Consider the following 12172-nt stretch of genomic DNA (forward strand, 5'->3'; position numbering starts at 1 on the left):
CATACCAAAAATATTTATTGCGAAACTCGTGTGGATAGAAACTTTTGGAGAAGATAATAACAACATCACAACATCACATGACGGACCGTCCAGAATTCAGATCCTCAGGGTTACATTCAGGTAACGTCTCTCTTTAGCCCCGCTCATGTACTGAGAGATGAGGACGTGGGGATACATCCAGGTAACTTTTAGACTGTAAAAAGATCAAAAGACAAAGAAAAGTGAACCAACACACAACTACAGACTTGGTCCGTCTGTGCAGCAGAACCATGCTACGCTATGAGTTTAAAGGGGCGGGGCTTAGTAAAGGGTCAATAGATTTGGTAAAGAAAGTGAGATGAGTGGAGCTGTCTCTCACTTCATCCCAACATGAGACAAGAATCTCCTCCCATACTAGTAAAGCCCGCCTCCAGCTCGATCTGATTGGCTGACCAAGTGTCTGTCAGCACCAACCCAGCGATGTGAAGAACAAGTAGACTGAATCGAGTGTCCCTTCATGTTCGTCAGAGCCATCTAACCTCTGAAACAAGGTCCTGAGCTGCGTCCTCCTCCACTGACCACTCGAGGACATTCGATAGAAAAGAAGTGCTCTGATACAGAAGTCTTCATCGCTCAACATGCAGAAAAACAATCATTTACACAGAGCATCTCCACACACTTCAGGGGGAGGCTGAGACGTCATCTGTCTTCAAAGTGCTTCAAGTTGGACACACACACATTTAGTTTGGTATAAAACAAATATTTAAGTCTGTTGTGTAAGTTTACAGTCCCCTCTGAAGCTGTATTCCTCGTCTCTGTGGACTGGAACAGGTAAATAAATAGATAAATACACACTGTAGGATGCTGGTTTACCGGTTTCCACGGAGACGTCTCTGTCTTTCAGGGCATTTACAGAAGTCTACAGAACGTCACAAATGCAAAAAAAGATACAGGGCCATATAAATGTGAACATGCTACCTTAACATGCTGAATGGGCTCAGCTAACATGCATTTAGAAGTCACCAGAACCATGTGAGGGGGTCACATGATTTTGGTGACTTCCTGTTTGCTGAGGAAAACCTCCAGCAGCCGCAGTTTGGCCTTGAGCTGCTTGTAGTCGTGGTACTCTTCCTTCATCGGACTGCGATCCTCCTTCTGGCACATTCTGTCAACACAAGACCCGTGTGATGAGTATTATATTCTTTGATAACAGTCATTAAGCCGTTGGCGCCTTTATTTGGCCAGGAAGCCGCTTACATCTTGCATTTGGCCCTTTAACACTCTTTCTCTGAACACGGAGCGGTGAGTCTGTTGCGTCACTTCCTGTCGACAGCGTGTTTGATGTCTTGAACTTTTTCAGAGCTCTAGCGATACCAAGTTGATTCTGTCGTGATATTGTCAGTACAAGCGGCGAATTATCTACGTGAGACGTTGTTAAACGCCTCACCGTCCAGCACTTTGTCGTTTAAACGAATAGTTGCTTAGACGTTGTTTAGCGTTAGCGCTACCTCTTTTAGCATTAGCTTAGCAGCTAACATTGTGATGTCTTCCCTCCCTACCTCCCCTGCTCTCTCTTGCTCGGTGTGTCACATGTTTAGCTATTCCTCTGCCTCCCTTACGGATAATGGTACATGTAAGAAGTGCAGTATATTTGATCGCTTGGAGGCGAGGCTTAGTGAGTTAGAAGCACGGCTCCGCACCATGGAGGTAGCCGCTGTTAACCAGCCATCTCCTATAGTCGGTGCGGACCACATAGACGTATCGTTTGCTCCTGCTAACCGTCCCCCGGCAACCCCCGAGCGGCCGGGAGGCTGGGTGACTGTCCGGAGTAAGCATAAGTCTAAGTCGAAGCACACGGTTAACCACCAACCACTTCACGTTTCAAACCGCTTCTCCCCACTCAGCGACACACCCGCTGAGAAGCCAACTCTGGTTATAGGTAGCTCCATTCTGAGGAACGTGAAGTTAGCGAAACCAGGGTCCATAGTCACTTGTATCCCCGGGGCCAGAGCGGGCGACATTGAGTCTTATCTTAAACTGCTGGCTAAGGATAAACGTAAATACAGTAAGATTGTAATACATGTCGGCGGTAATGACTCCCGGTTACGCCACTCGGAAGTCACAAAAGTTAACGTGGAATCGGTGTGTACATACGCTAAAACAATATTAGATCTCTGTGCTCTAAAGCTGTTTTAGTAAATGAACTAATATCTGACAACCATGTTGATATTTTCTGTCTTACTGAAACATGGCTATCGGATGGGGAGTACTTTAGCTTAAATGAAGCGACTCCTCCAAGTCATGTTAATACTCATATCCCCCGAGGCACAGGCCGAGGGGGTGGAGTGGCAGCTATTTATGACTCCTGCCTTTTAATAAACCTTAAACCTAAACTGGATTATAACTCATTTGAAAGTCTGACTTTCAGTCTTTCACAACCAACCTGGAAAATAATCCAGCCGGTTCTCTTTGTAATAGTGTACAGGGCCCCAGGTCCTTATTCTGAATTTTTATGTGAATTTTCACAGTTCTTAACGAGTTTGGTCCTTAAAACGGACAAGGTAATTATAGTGGGTGACTTTAACATTCATGTGGATGTCGATAACGACAGCCTTGGTACTTAATTTCTCTCTTTGCTGGAATCAATTGGTTTCTGTCAGACTGTAAACAAACCAACTCATTGTTTTAACCACACCCTCGACTTGGTTCTTGTGTATGGTATTGTGATAGAACACTTAACAATCTTTCCACAGAACCCTCTCCTGTCCGACCATTGTCTGATAACCTTTGAATTTCTACTGCCGGAATCTCCTCCTCCTGCCAAGGGTTTCTACAGTCGATGTTTATCGGACACCGCTGTAGCCTCATTTAAAGAAACCATTCCCTCTGCTCTAAGTTCAGTGTCCTGTCTCAAGATATCAGAAGACTCCTGTGAAAGCTTCAGTCCGTCACAAATCGACCATCTTGTCGATACTGCCACAGGCTCTTTGAGAAGGGCACTGGACGGTATTGCTCCCCTCAAAAGAAGAATGGCAACAAGAAGGAAGTTCGCCCCTTGGTATAACTCTCAAACCCGGAACCTAAAGCAAACTGTGCGGAAACTTGAGCGGTTATGGCGTTCCACCAAATCAGAAGGATCTAGGCTAACTTGGCAAGACAGCGTTAAAACATATAAGAAGGCTCTCCGTAACGCAAGAGCATCCTATTACTCATCATTAATCGAGAAAAATAAAAACAACTCCAGGTTTCTCTTCAGCACTGTAGCCAGACTGACAGAGAGTCACAGCGCTGTCGAGCCGTGTATTCCTGTGGACCTCAGTAGTAACGACTTTATGAACTTCTTCAATAATAAGATTCTGACTATCAAAGAGAAAATTGATGGTCTACTACCCCCAACCGGAGCCAACCCGTCCGCGGATGTAGGATCCTTGGATGCAGCCGTGGGCCCTGATACCTACTTGGATGGTTTCTCTTACATCAACCTTGATCAACTGACTTCTACAATTTTGAAATCCAACTCTTCCACTTGTCTCCTGGATCCGATTCCAACTAAGCTGCTTAAGGAAGTTTTTCCGTTAATTAGCACATCCCTACTGGATATTATGAATCTGTCTTTGTTGACAGGACATGTACCACAGTCCTTCAAGGTAGCTGTAATTAAACCTCTTCTGAAGAAACCTACCCTAGCTCCAGAGGTGTTGGCTAACTACAGACCCATCTCTAATCTTCCCTTCCTCGCTAAGATCCTGGAGAAATCTGTCGCGAATCAATTATGTGACTTTCTACAAAACAATGCTTTGTTCGAGGATTTCCAGTCAGGATTTCGAATGCATCACAGCACAGAAACGGCACTGGTGAAAATTACAAATGATCTTCTACTTGCATCGGACCAAGGACTTGTATCTTTTCTTGTATTGCTGGACCTCAGTGCTGCATTTGACACCATCGATCACCGTATCCTGCTGCAGAGACTGGAACACTTGATTGGCATCAAAGGAACTGCACTCAGCTGGTTTAAATCTTATTTATCGGATCGATCCCAGTTTGTGTTTGTGAACGGTGAATCATCGAGGACCACAATTGTTGGTCACGGAGTCCCACAAGGTTCTGTGCTTGGACCGATTCTATTTACCCTGTACATGCTTCCTTTGGGCGACGTTATCAGAAAACACCGCATAAACTTCCATTGTTATGCAGACGATACTCAACTGTATCTATCGATCAAGCCAGAAGACACCAACCAACTTGTTAGACTTCAGGACTGTCTTGGAGACATCAAAACTTGGATGACCTGCAACTTCCTGATGTTAAACTCGGAAAAAACGGAAGTTATCATGATAGGCCCAGAGCGCCTTCGAAGTCAGCTGTCACGTGATACAGTCTCTATGGATGGAATTGCTCTGGTATCCAACAGCACCGTCAGAAATCTTGGAGTTCTCTTCGACCAGAATATGTCCTTCAACTCTCATATAAAGAAGACTTCAAGGACTGCCTTTTTTCATCTACGGAATATATCGAAAATCAGGAACTTCCTGTCTCAAAGTGATGCAGAAAAACTAGTTCATGCATTTGTTACTTCTAGACTGGATTACTGTAATTCTTTGTTATCAGGCTGCTCTTGTAAATCGCTTAAACCTCTCCAACTGATTCAGAATGCTGCAGCACGTGTATTAACAAGAACTAAGAAATGGGATCATATAACTCCTGTATTAACTTCTCTGCACTGGCTTCCTGTTAAATCAAGAATAGAATTTAAGGTACTTCTCCTCACCTACAAGGCACTTGCTGGTGAGGCACCGTCTTATCTTAAAGAGCTTGTTACACCGTATTGCCCTACAAGGCATCTACGCTCCATAGATGCTGGGCTACTTGTGGTTCCTAGAGTTTTAAAAAGTAGGATGGGGGCCAGAGCCTTCAGTTATCAAGCTCCTCTTTTGTGGAACCAGCTTCCACTTTCAGTCCGGGGGGCAGACTCGGTCAGTTCATTTAAGATAAAGCTTAAAACGTTCCTCTTTGATATTGCTTATAGTTAGGGCTGGCTCAGGTTAGCCTGGACCAGCCCTTAGTTAAGCTGCTCTAGGCTTAGACTGCCGGGGGACTTCTTAGGACACACCGAGCCCCTCTTTCACTCTCACACTCTCACTCTCTCCTCCCACAATCATCCATGTTTTGTTTTATTAATGTACATCACTAATTAAGCTTCTTTCCGGGAGTTTTTTGTGCTTTCTCGCCTAGCAGGTCTCCGTGGATCATAGTTTCGTGCGGACCCCGGTTCTGACTCCTGGCTCATGGCTCTGCTGACACCTGCTGCTGCCATCATCATTACTTTAAATATGACTCATATTACTGTCATCAAAAACTAACATCTTTCTGCTCTCCCTCCCCACAGAAGCCTCTGTGGATGGTGGTTCGATCTGATGGAGGTTGTCCCTGCAGTGGTCCTGCCGTACACCTCTTCTGCTACTTGCAATTACTTGTATCATTTCAGTTAGAGAAATTGAATGTATTGTACATCTTTTACATTGTTGATTCTGTACACATGACATCCATTGCAGTCTGTCCATCCCGGGAGAGGGATCCCTCCTCTGACGTTCTCCCTAAGGTTTCTTCCCTTTTTTCCCCATTGAAGGGTTTTTTCATATTTTGGGGAGTTTTTCCTGTGCCGATGTGAGGGTTTCGGGACAGAGGATGTTGCATGTGTACAGACTGTAAAGCCCTCTGAGGCAAATTTGTAATTTGCGATTTTGGGCTATACAAAATAAAATGAATTGAATTGAATTGAATTAAATGTCAAGTTGTATCTCTCTCCCATACTATCGACTTTCAAATTAACTCTTACTAATCAACGGTTACATGATTACGGATCAATGTTTTTTCTTGGTTTTCTTGTCCGTTCTGTATATCGTAGCTCTACTGGAGGCTGCATTCTCATTCACATTTATGCTTTTTTCCTACAGTTTGTGTGTGAACTTCACAATAGTTGCGCAGTTGTGCACTGCATAAAAGTAGTGGAGTACAGGATGGACTAAAGAGGACGTAAAGACGCTGCATACGTCTAACCCTAACACGTCATAGAGACTATAAAGCATCCCCTGCTTCATGGTCTGTTTGACTCTAAATGGACCATCATTCACTAAAAGAACATCATGCTGCATTGAAGAAGACTTGAAACTAGAGACTGAGACCATAAACTCATGTTTACAATGTTTACTGAGGGGATAAATCAAGAGAGAAGTAGAGTCATTTCCTCATAGACGTCTATGGGAGCAGAGGAGTCGCCCCCTGCTGGTCACTACACAGAAGTAGAGTCATTTCCTCATAGACGTCTATGGGAGCAGAGGAGTCGCCCCCTGCTGGTCACTACACAGAAGTGGAGTCATTTCCTCATAGACGTCTATGGGAGCAGAGGAGTCGCCCCCTGCTGGTCACTACACAGAAGTAGAGTCATTTCCTCATAGACGTCTATGGGAGCAGAGGAGTCGCCCCCTGCTGGTCACTACACAGAAGTGGAGTCATTTCCTCATAGACGTCTATGGGAGCAGAGGAGTCGCCCCCTGCTGGTCACTACACAGAAGTAGAGTCATTTCCTCATAGACGTCTATGGGAGCAGAGGAGTCGCCCCCTGCTGGTCACTACACAGAAGTAGAGTCATTTCCTCATAGACGTCTATGGGAGCAGAGTCGCCGCCCACTGCTGCTCACTAAACAGAAGTAGAGTCATTTCCTCATAGATGTCTATGGGAGCAGAGGAGTCGCCCCCTGCTGGTCACTACACAGCAGTAGAGTCATTTCCTCATAGACGTCTATGGGAGCAGAGGAGTCGCCCCCTGCTGGTCACTACACAGAAGTAGAGTCATTTCCTCATAGACGTCTATGGGAGCAGAGTCGCCGCCCCCTGCTGGTCACTACACAGAAGTAGAGTCATTTCCTCATAGACGTCTATGGGAGCAGAGGAGTCGCCCCCTGCTGGTCACTACACAGAAGTAGAGTCATTTCCTCATAGACGTCTATGGGAGCAGAGGAGTCGCCCCCTGCTGGTCACTACACAGAAGTAGAGTCATTTCCTCATAGACGTCTATGGGAGAAGAGGAGTCGCCCCCTGCTGGTCACTACACAGAAGTAGAGTCATTTCCTCATAGACGTCTATGGGAGCAGAGGAGTCGCCCCTGCTGGTCACTACACAGAAGTAGAGTCATTTCCTCATAGACGTCTATGGGAGCAGAGGAGTCGCCCCCTGCTGGTCACTACACAGAAGTAGAGTCATTTCCTCATAGACGTCTATGGGAGCAGAGGAGTCGCCCCCTGCTGGTCACTACACAGAAGTAGAGTCATTTCCTCATAGACTTTGACTCACGAAGAACCGGAGGTGGTATAAAAACAGATATATAGAGACGTATCAGTGTGGGTGGAGCCTCAGTTTGGGTCATCTTAGTCTCTCACCGTCCAGTTTGACGGTGATGCATGTCCTCAAACTCTCTCAGAGCTTTACGCTTCAACTTCTTCTCGGCCCTCGTCTCCCGGATATATTTCAGCAGCTGAGACCTGTTTGCGACGGGGAGGAGAGCGAAGTGTTAAGTATTCTCTATCAACGGGACGTCAACGTGCCGCCTCTTGGACTTCCACCTACACACAGACCTGGAGGCCTCATGCAGGTTAGCTGTGGCAACAAAGGTCTGCTGGTGGATGGCCTTCACCTCGTCCAGCGGGGAAACAAAGGCCGGGTCGCCGTCCGTCAGTCCAGTTGTGCAAGGAGGCGGGTCGGGCAGTTCATGGACCGCCAAGCTCATTGAGTCGTCATCAGAACCATCCTCCTCCTCCTGAGAGACGTAGGCATCTTATATTTAGTTTAACTGTATATAATGATCATAATAATGACAATGATAATGGTGATCATGATGAGGGTGATGATGATGATGATGATGACTATGAATATGATGATTATAATGATGATAATAATGATGGTGATAATGACCATGATTATGATGGTGATGATGATGATGATGATGATGATCGTCATTATGGTGATGATGATAAAGAAGATGCTGATGGTGATGATGATAGCTATGATGATGATGAAGATGAAGATTGTGATGATGATCAGTGTTTCCTCTACCATTATAAAAGCCCCCCCCCCCCCACCCCTCCCCTCCACCCCCTCATATGTCGCGAATATGTCCGTGTGGCGCATAGTGCCCCCCCCCACCATTTGCCGACTATCCTCCCCGCTCAAGTTCTAGACCTAGGGCAAACACTGATAATGATGAAGATGAGGATGATGATGATGACGGACCAGTCTCTCACTATGGTGCCGATAGTCGGGCTGCTGCAGAGCAAACGTTTGATCATCTGGTATCGGTCATATAGAGGCTTCACCAGGTTCTTCTGCATCGCTGCCTGAGAGACAGACAGGGAGACAATAAAATTAATTGAATTGAATTAAACTTTCTTTTTACACTTTTTCTAACATTTCTCCTTCCATCCTAGTCAATTCATATTCATCCTTTCCACAGACTCCAGTTTATCTTACAGCTTTTCTAACTTCATATAATATTGTTCCTCTGTGTGACCACACAGGGGCGCTGTGAGGACTCACCGGTCGGCCGTGAAGACTCTCAAAGTAGAGCAGACACTTCTGCAGAGTGATCTTCTCCAGCACCATCTGAGCCTGCGTCATGTCCTACACACACAGGAGGAGTTAAAAATGAATAGATTCTGGAGCCGAGGTGTCAAACTCATTTTAGAGGCCACGTACTGTCGTACCAGGAAAATCAGAAATAATTCCCTTGAGTTTGACAGATGTGCCAATGGAGTGAGAGAGAAAGTCAGGCTGGCGAACCTAAACGTTTTAACGCTTAATATCTGAGGGATATTTAACAGTTATTCATCCTGCAGGAAATGTTTGTGGTCAATAAACTGTTTATAAATGGCGACGTCTACTTTGACCTATAAGCTGTCTATGTTTAGCTCTATGACCTCACATAGTGAGGTTTATCCAATTCCATATCCATTAGGGGTCTGCCACAGCAGCAGAAGAAGAAGAGGTTATTAAAGTGAGTCAGGGACCTTCATGTTGTCTGGAAGGCCCAGCGCCTGCCTCTTCTCCCTCAGCCGTCTGAAAAGAACTTCCACCGTGTCCTCCAGAGAAGGGGGGTGCTCCACCTCCTGGCCCGACCTGAAGGTCACAGTGGATGCTACTGAACATGTGCAGGGGGGACAGACAGGTAGACAGACAGGTGGGTCGGGGGGATTACCTGCAGGAGTTCTCTGGAGCTTCCGGCTCCTTGCACTCGAACACCGACTGTCTGAGTCTCATTTCTGCACAGAAGGTAACGGTGTGACTTCTGATCTACAGAAGGTGTGATTAGGTTTATATAGAGAGTGTGATTTGGTTCTAGTGGCAAAAGCTCTTCTCAGTGAGGATCTTTTACCTTTGAGACGTCGCCGAGCCGTGGCCAGGTCCCCCATCACGCGGATCATCTCCGGGTTGGAGTATTTATCGATGTGGGACGGCTGGGGGGAAGAACCAACAACGTTATAAGGGTTCTCACCTGATCCGGACCAGATTCCTGATGATTTTTTACCTTGTAGTTCATCTCCTGCTCAAACTGATCCTCAAACCGCCTGACCTTCTTCTTCAAGGTCTGAATCTGTCTGGTGAGGAAGGAGATGGACGATGGACAGGAGGGCTCCTCTGAGACCTCAGACCAGTCTCGAGCCTGACACCTGGACACAAACACAGACCGGTAGGACGGGGGAGAGACGGGTAGAACCACGCAGAGACAGACCGGTAGGACGAGGGAGAGACGGGTAGAACCACGCAGAGACAGACCGGTAGGACGGGGGAGAGACGGGTAGAACCACGCAGAGACAGACCGGTAGGACGGGGGAGAGACGGGTAGAACCACGCAGAGACAGACCGGTAGGACGAGGGAGAGACGGGTAGAACCACGCAGAGACAGACCGGTAGGACGGGGGAGAGACGGGTAGAACCACGCAGAGACAGACAGGTAGGACGGGGGAGAGACGGGTAGAACCACGCAGAGACAGACAGGTAGGACGGGGGAGAGACGGGTAGAACCACGCAGAGACAGACCGGTAGGACGAGGGAGAGACGGACTCACCGCATGTACTGCTGGCTGCAGGGGGGTGACGGGGCCGTCTCAGGGTCAGAGTTGAACCTCTGGCTGGGGGTGAGGCAGCGCGGCGAGGGAAGAGGACTTGGTCCTCCAGACAGGAGTTGGAGGAGAGCTCCACTTCCCCCTTCCCCTCCCACCTCCCCTTCATAGCTGGGGGGCACAGCTCCGTCAGGAATCAGGGGTTGCTCCCCAGGGTGCATGAAAGTTAACGGTGGACGTCTAGTTAGAACTGTGAGCCGCTCTGTGGAGACACGTCATGCAACCCAATTAAAAACACACAGAATATACAAACAGGTAGAGTGACAGACAGGTAGACAGGTAGCTGGTGACTGCAGTGTGTGTGAAGACAGACAGACAGGCGTTTATAGTCAGACAGACAGGTACCTGGCAGGTTGTTCTCGTCAGAGATGACACCGTGGCAGAGAGCCGGCGTCTTCCCCTCATTCCCCCGGAGCTCCGGGGGGCCAAAGGGGCTCTTCTTCTCCTTGCTGCCTCGAGCAGGAGAGCCCTCCTCTGGGGACGGATCCAGAGAGGCGCCTCCCTCGACCTCCAGCGCCTGGAGCTTCAGCAGAGAACTCTTTAGGCAGAAGCAGAACATGCCAGACACCCAGATCCAGAGATTAACCTTGTCCCAGGAGGAAGCTGTAGTCGCAGGTAGTGTAGGATCTGGAAGGGGCTGTCAGTTGTTCCAGATATTAGCCAGATCCCAGCCTCTGAAGCACCACATGTGGAGGAGTGGCAGGTGGTCTGATCAGCTGGTTGGTTGGAGCAGAATGAATATTTCAAGAGGGCGCTTGCTGATCAGCACGTAGTCTGTTCCCACGATTAAGCTATTATTCATGGATTAGTTTGGTGTCATCCATGGATTAGTCAACGACGCCCCAAATGAACAGTCTGCTCTCCATCCCTCTTCATTCCAGCAATTATCCAGCACCGCTCCCAGCACAGAAACCCCCCCCGGTGCAGTCAGCGCATAGAGGCCCAGGAATTAGTCATCTCCGTGGGGACTAAGCTCAGAGGGTTTAAATGTTCGTCCTTCTCGTTCCAAACGTTCACTGATGATGATGCTGATGCTGCGTTGCCCTTCCCTCCTCCTCCCTCGTCAGATGCACGTAGGGGGGTGTGTAGTCTCCCCCGCTCCCTCCTCCCCTCTAAAGGGAGGGAGAGAGACATACAAAAATCACGAGGACACCTCTCTCTCCCCCTCCTCGTGAGGTTTTTCCCGCATTGGTGGGGGAGGAGCTCGTTGATGACGTCACAGTGTGTGTGTGTCCCATTCATAAAAAAGGGGGAAGCTGTTAACCTTTTAACTTCTGGAGGATCTGCTCCATCCGTCATTGGGGAGATTCTCCTGCTGCTGCATCACGTCTCAACACATGGTATATTTTCTTTTAGCTGGTTTTCTGACTGAGGTTCTGATGATACCCTTTAAACTGCACATACAAAAACAGTGTTTCCTGTCATACTCTTCAAAGTAAAAGTCAAAAGTAAACTCATCTCTCGTTGCTGCTCGGTGCAGAAGGTTAGGGGTTTGTTGGTTGGTGGCTTGAGGACCCAAAGCATCTTTGTCTTGCGTTAACATCAGTCTGCTTGTTAAATGCCAACGACACGCAAACTCAAAAATATCAAACAAACTAACAAATCAACTCATCTTCAGATAATACAACATATTTCCAGTTTTTTTTTAAATTTTATTTACAGCCTTTATTTTAAAAAACACACTTCATCACTCAAGCCCATAAAAGCTTTTTAGAACTGAGACTCAAAAATAACAAAACCAATAATCTACAAACAGCTGAGATGTCATTAAATACTATATTCCTGCTATATACAAATAAATCTGTGATTTCATAAAATATCACAATTAATATGAACATAACTTTTCATAACTTATTGATCCACATCTTGACATTAAACTGCAGCTTGGAAGTTACTACGTCTAAACTAAATCAAGATACTTGGTGCATTGGTACACGTTGATATTAGGTGTGTTTGGTTGTTGTGCTCACTGGGAACAACACACCAAGCTAGCTGCCCCCCCCCCCCCGCCCCCATGCT

At 47.1% G+C, this 12172-nt stretch overlaps 1 protein-coding gene across 2 annotated transcripts; it reads right to left on the reverse strand.

Moving 5' to 3' along the window:
- Positions 1 to 3: 3 nt before the first annotated feature.
- LOC119212817 (protein FAM13A-like) lies at positions 4 to 12161 on the reverse strand. Of its 2 annotated transcripts, XR_005119844.2 has the most exons (12): positions 10499 to 12161; positions 10100 to 10355; positions 9560 to 9701; positions 9407 to 9488; positions 9230 to 9293; positions 9042 to 9150; positions 8572 to 8655; positions 8280 to 8372; positions 7614 to 7795; positions 7419 to 7520; positions 958 to 1144; positions 4 to 193 (listed from the first exon to the last, which is right to left on the reverse strand). XR_005119844.2 is itself a non-coding variant. In XM_037463609.2 (11 exons), exons 1-11 carry the CDS (start codon positions 10710 to 10712, stop codon positions 1021 to 1023), a joined length of 1452 nt encoding a protein of 483 aa, XP_037319506.1. In that variant the 5' UTR covers positions 10713 to 12161; the 3' UTR covers positions 4 to 1020. The 2 variants fall into 2 exon arrangements, 1 of the variants encoding a protein (XP_037319506.1); XM_037463609.2 differs by having other exon boundaries at positions 4 to 1144.
- Positions 12162 to 12172: the final 11 nt, after the last annotated feature.

The sequence above is a fragment of the Pungitius pungitius genome, chromosome 21, assembly GCF_949316345.1.
Source record: "Pungitius pungitius chromosome 21, fPunPun2.1, whole genome shotgun sequence".
Lineage (NCBI taxonomy): Eukaryota > Metazoa > Chordata > Actinopteri > Perciformes > Gasterosteidae > Pungitius > Pungitius pungitius.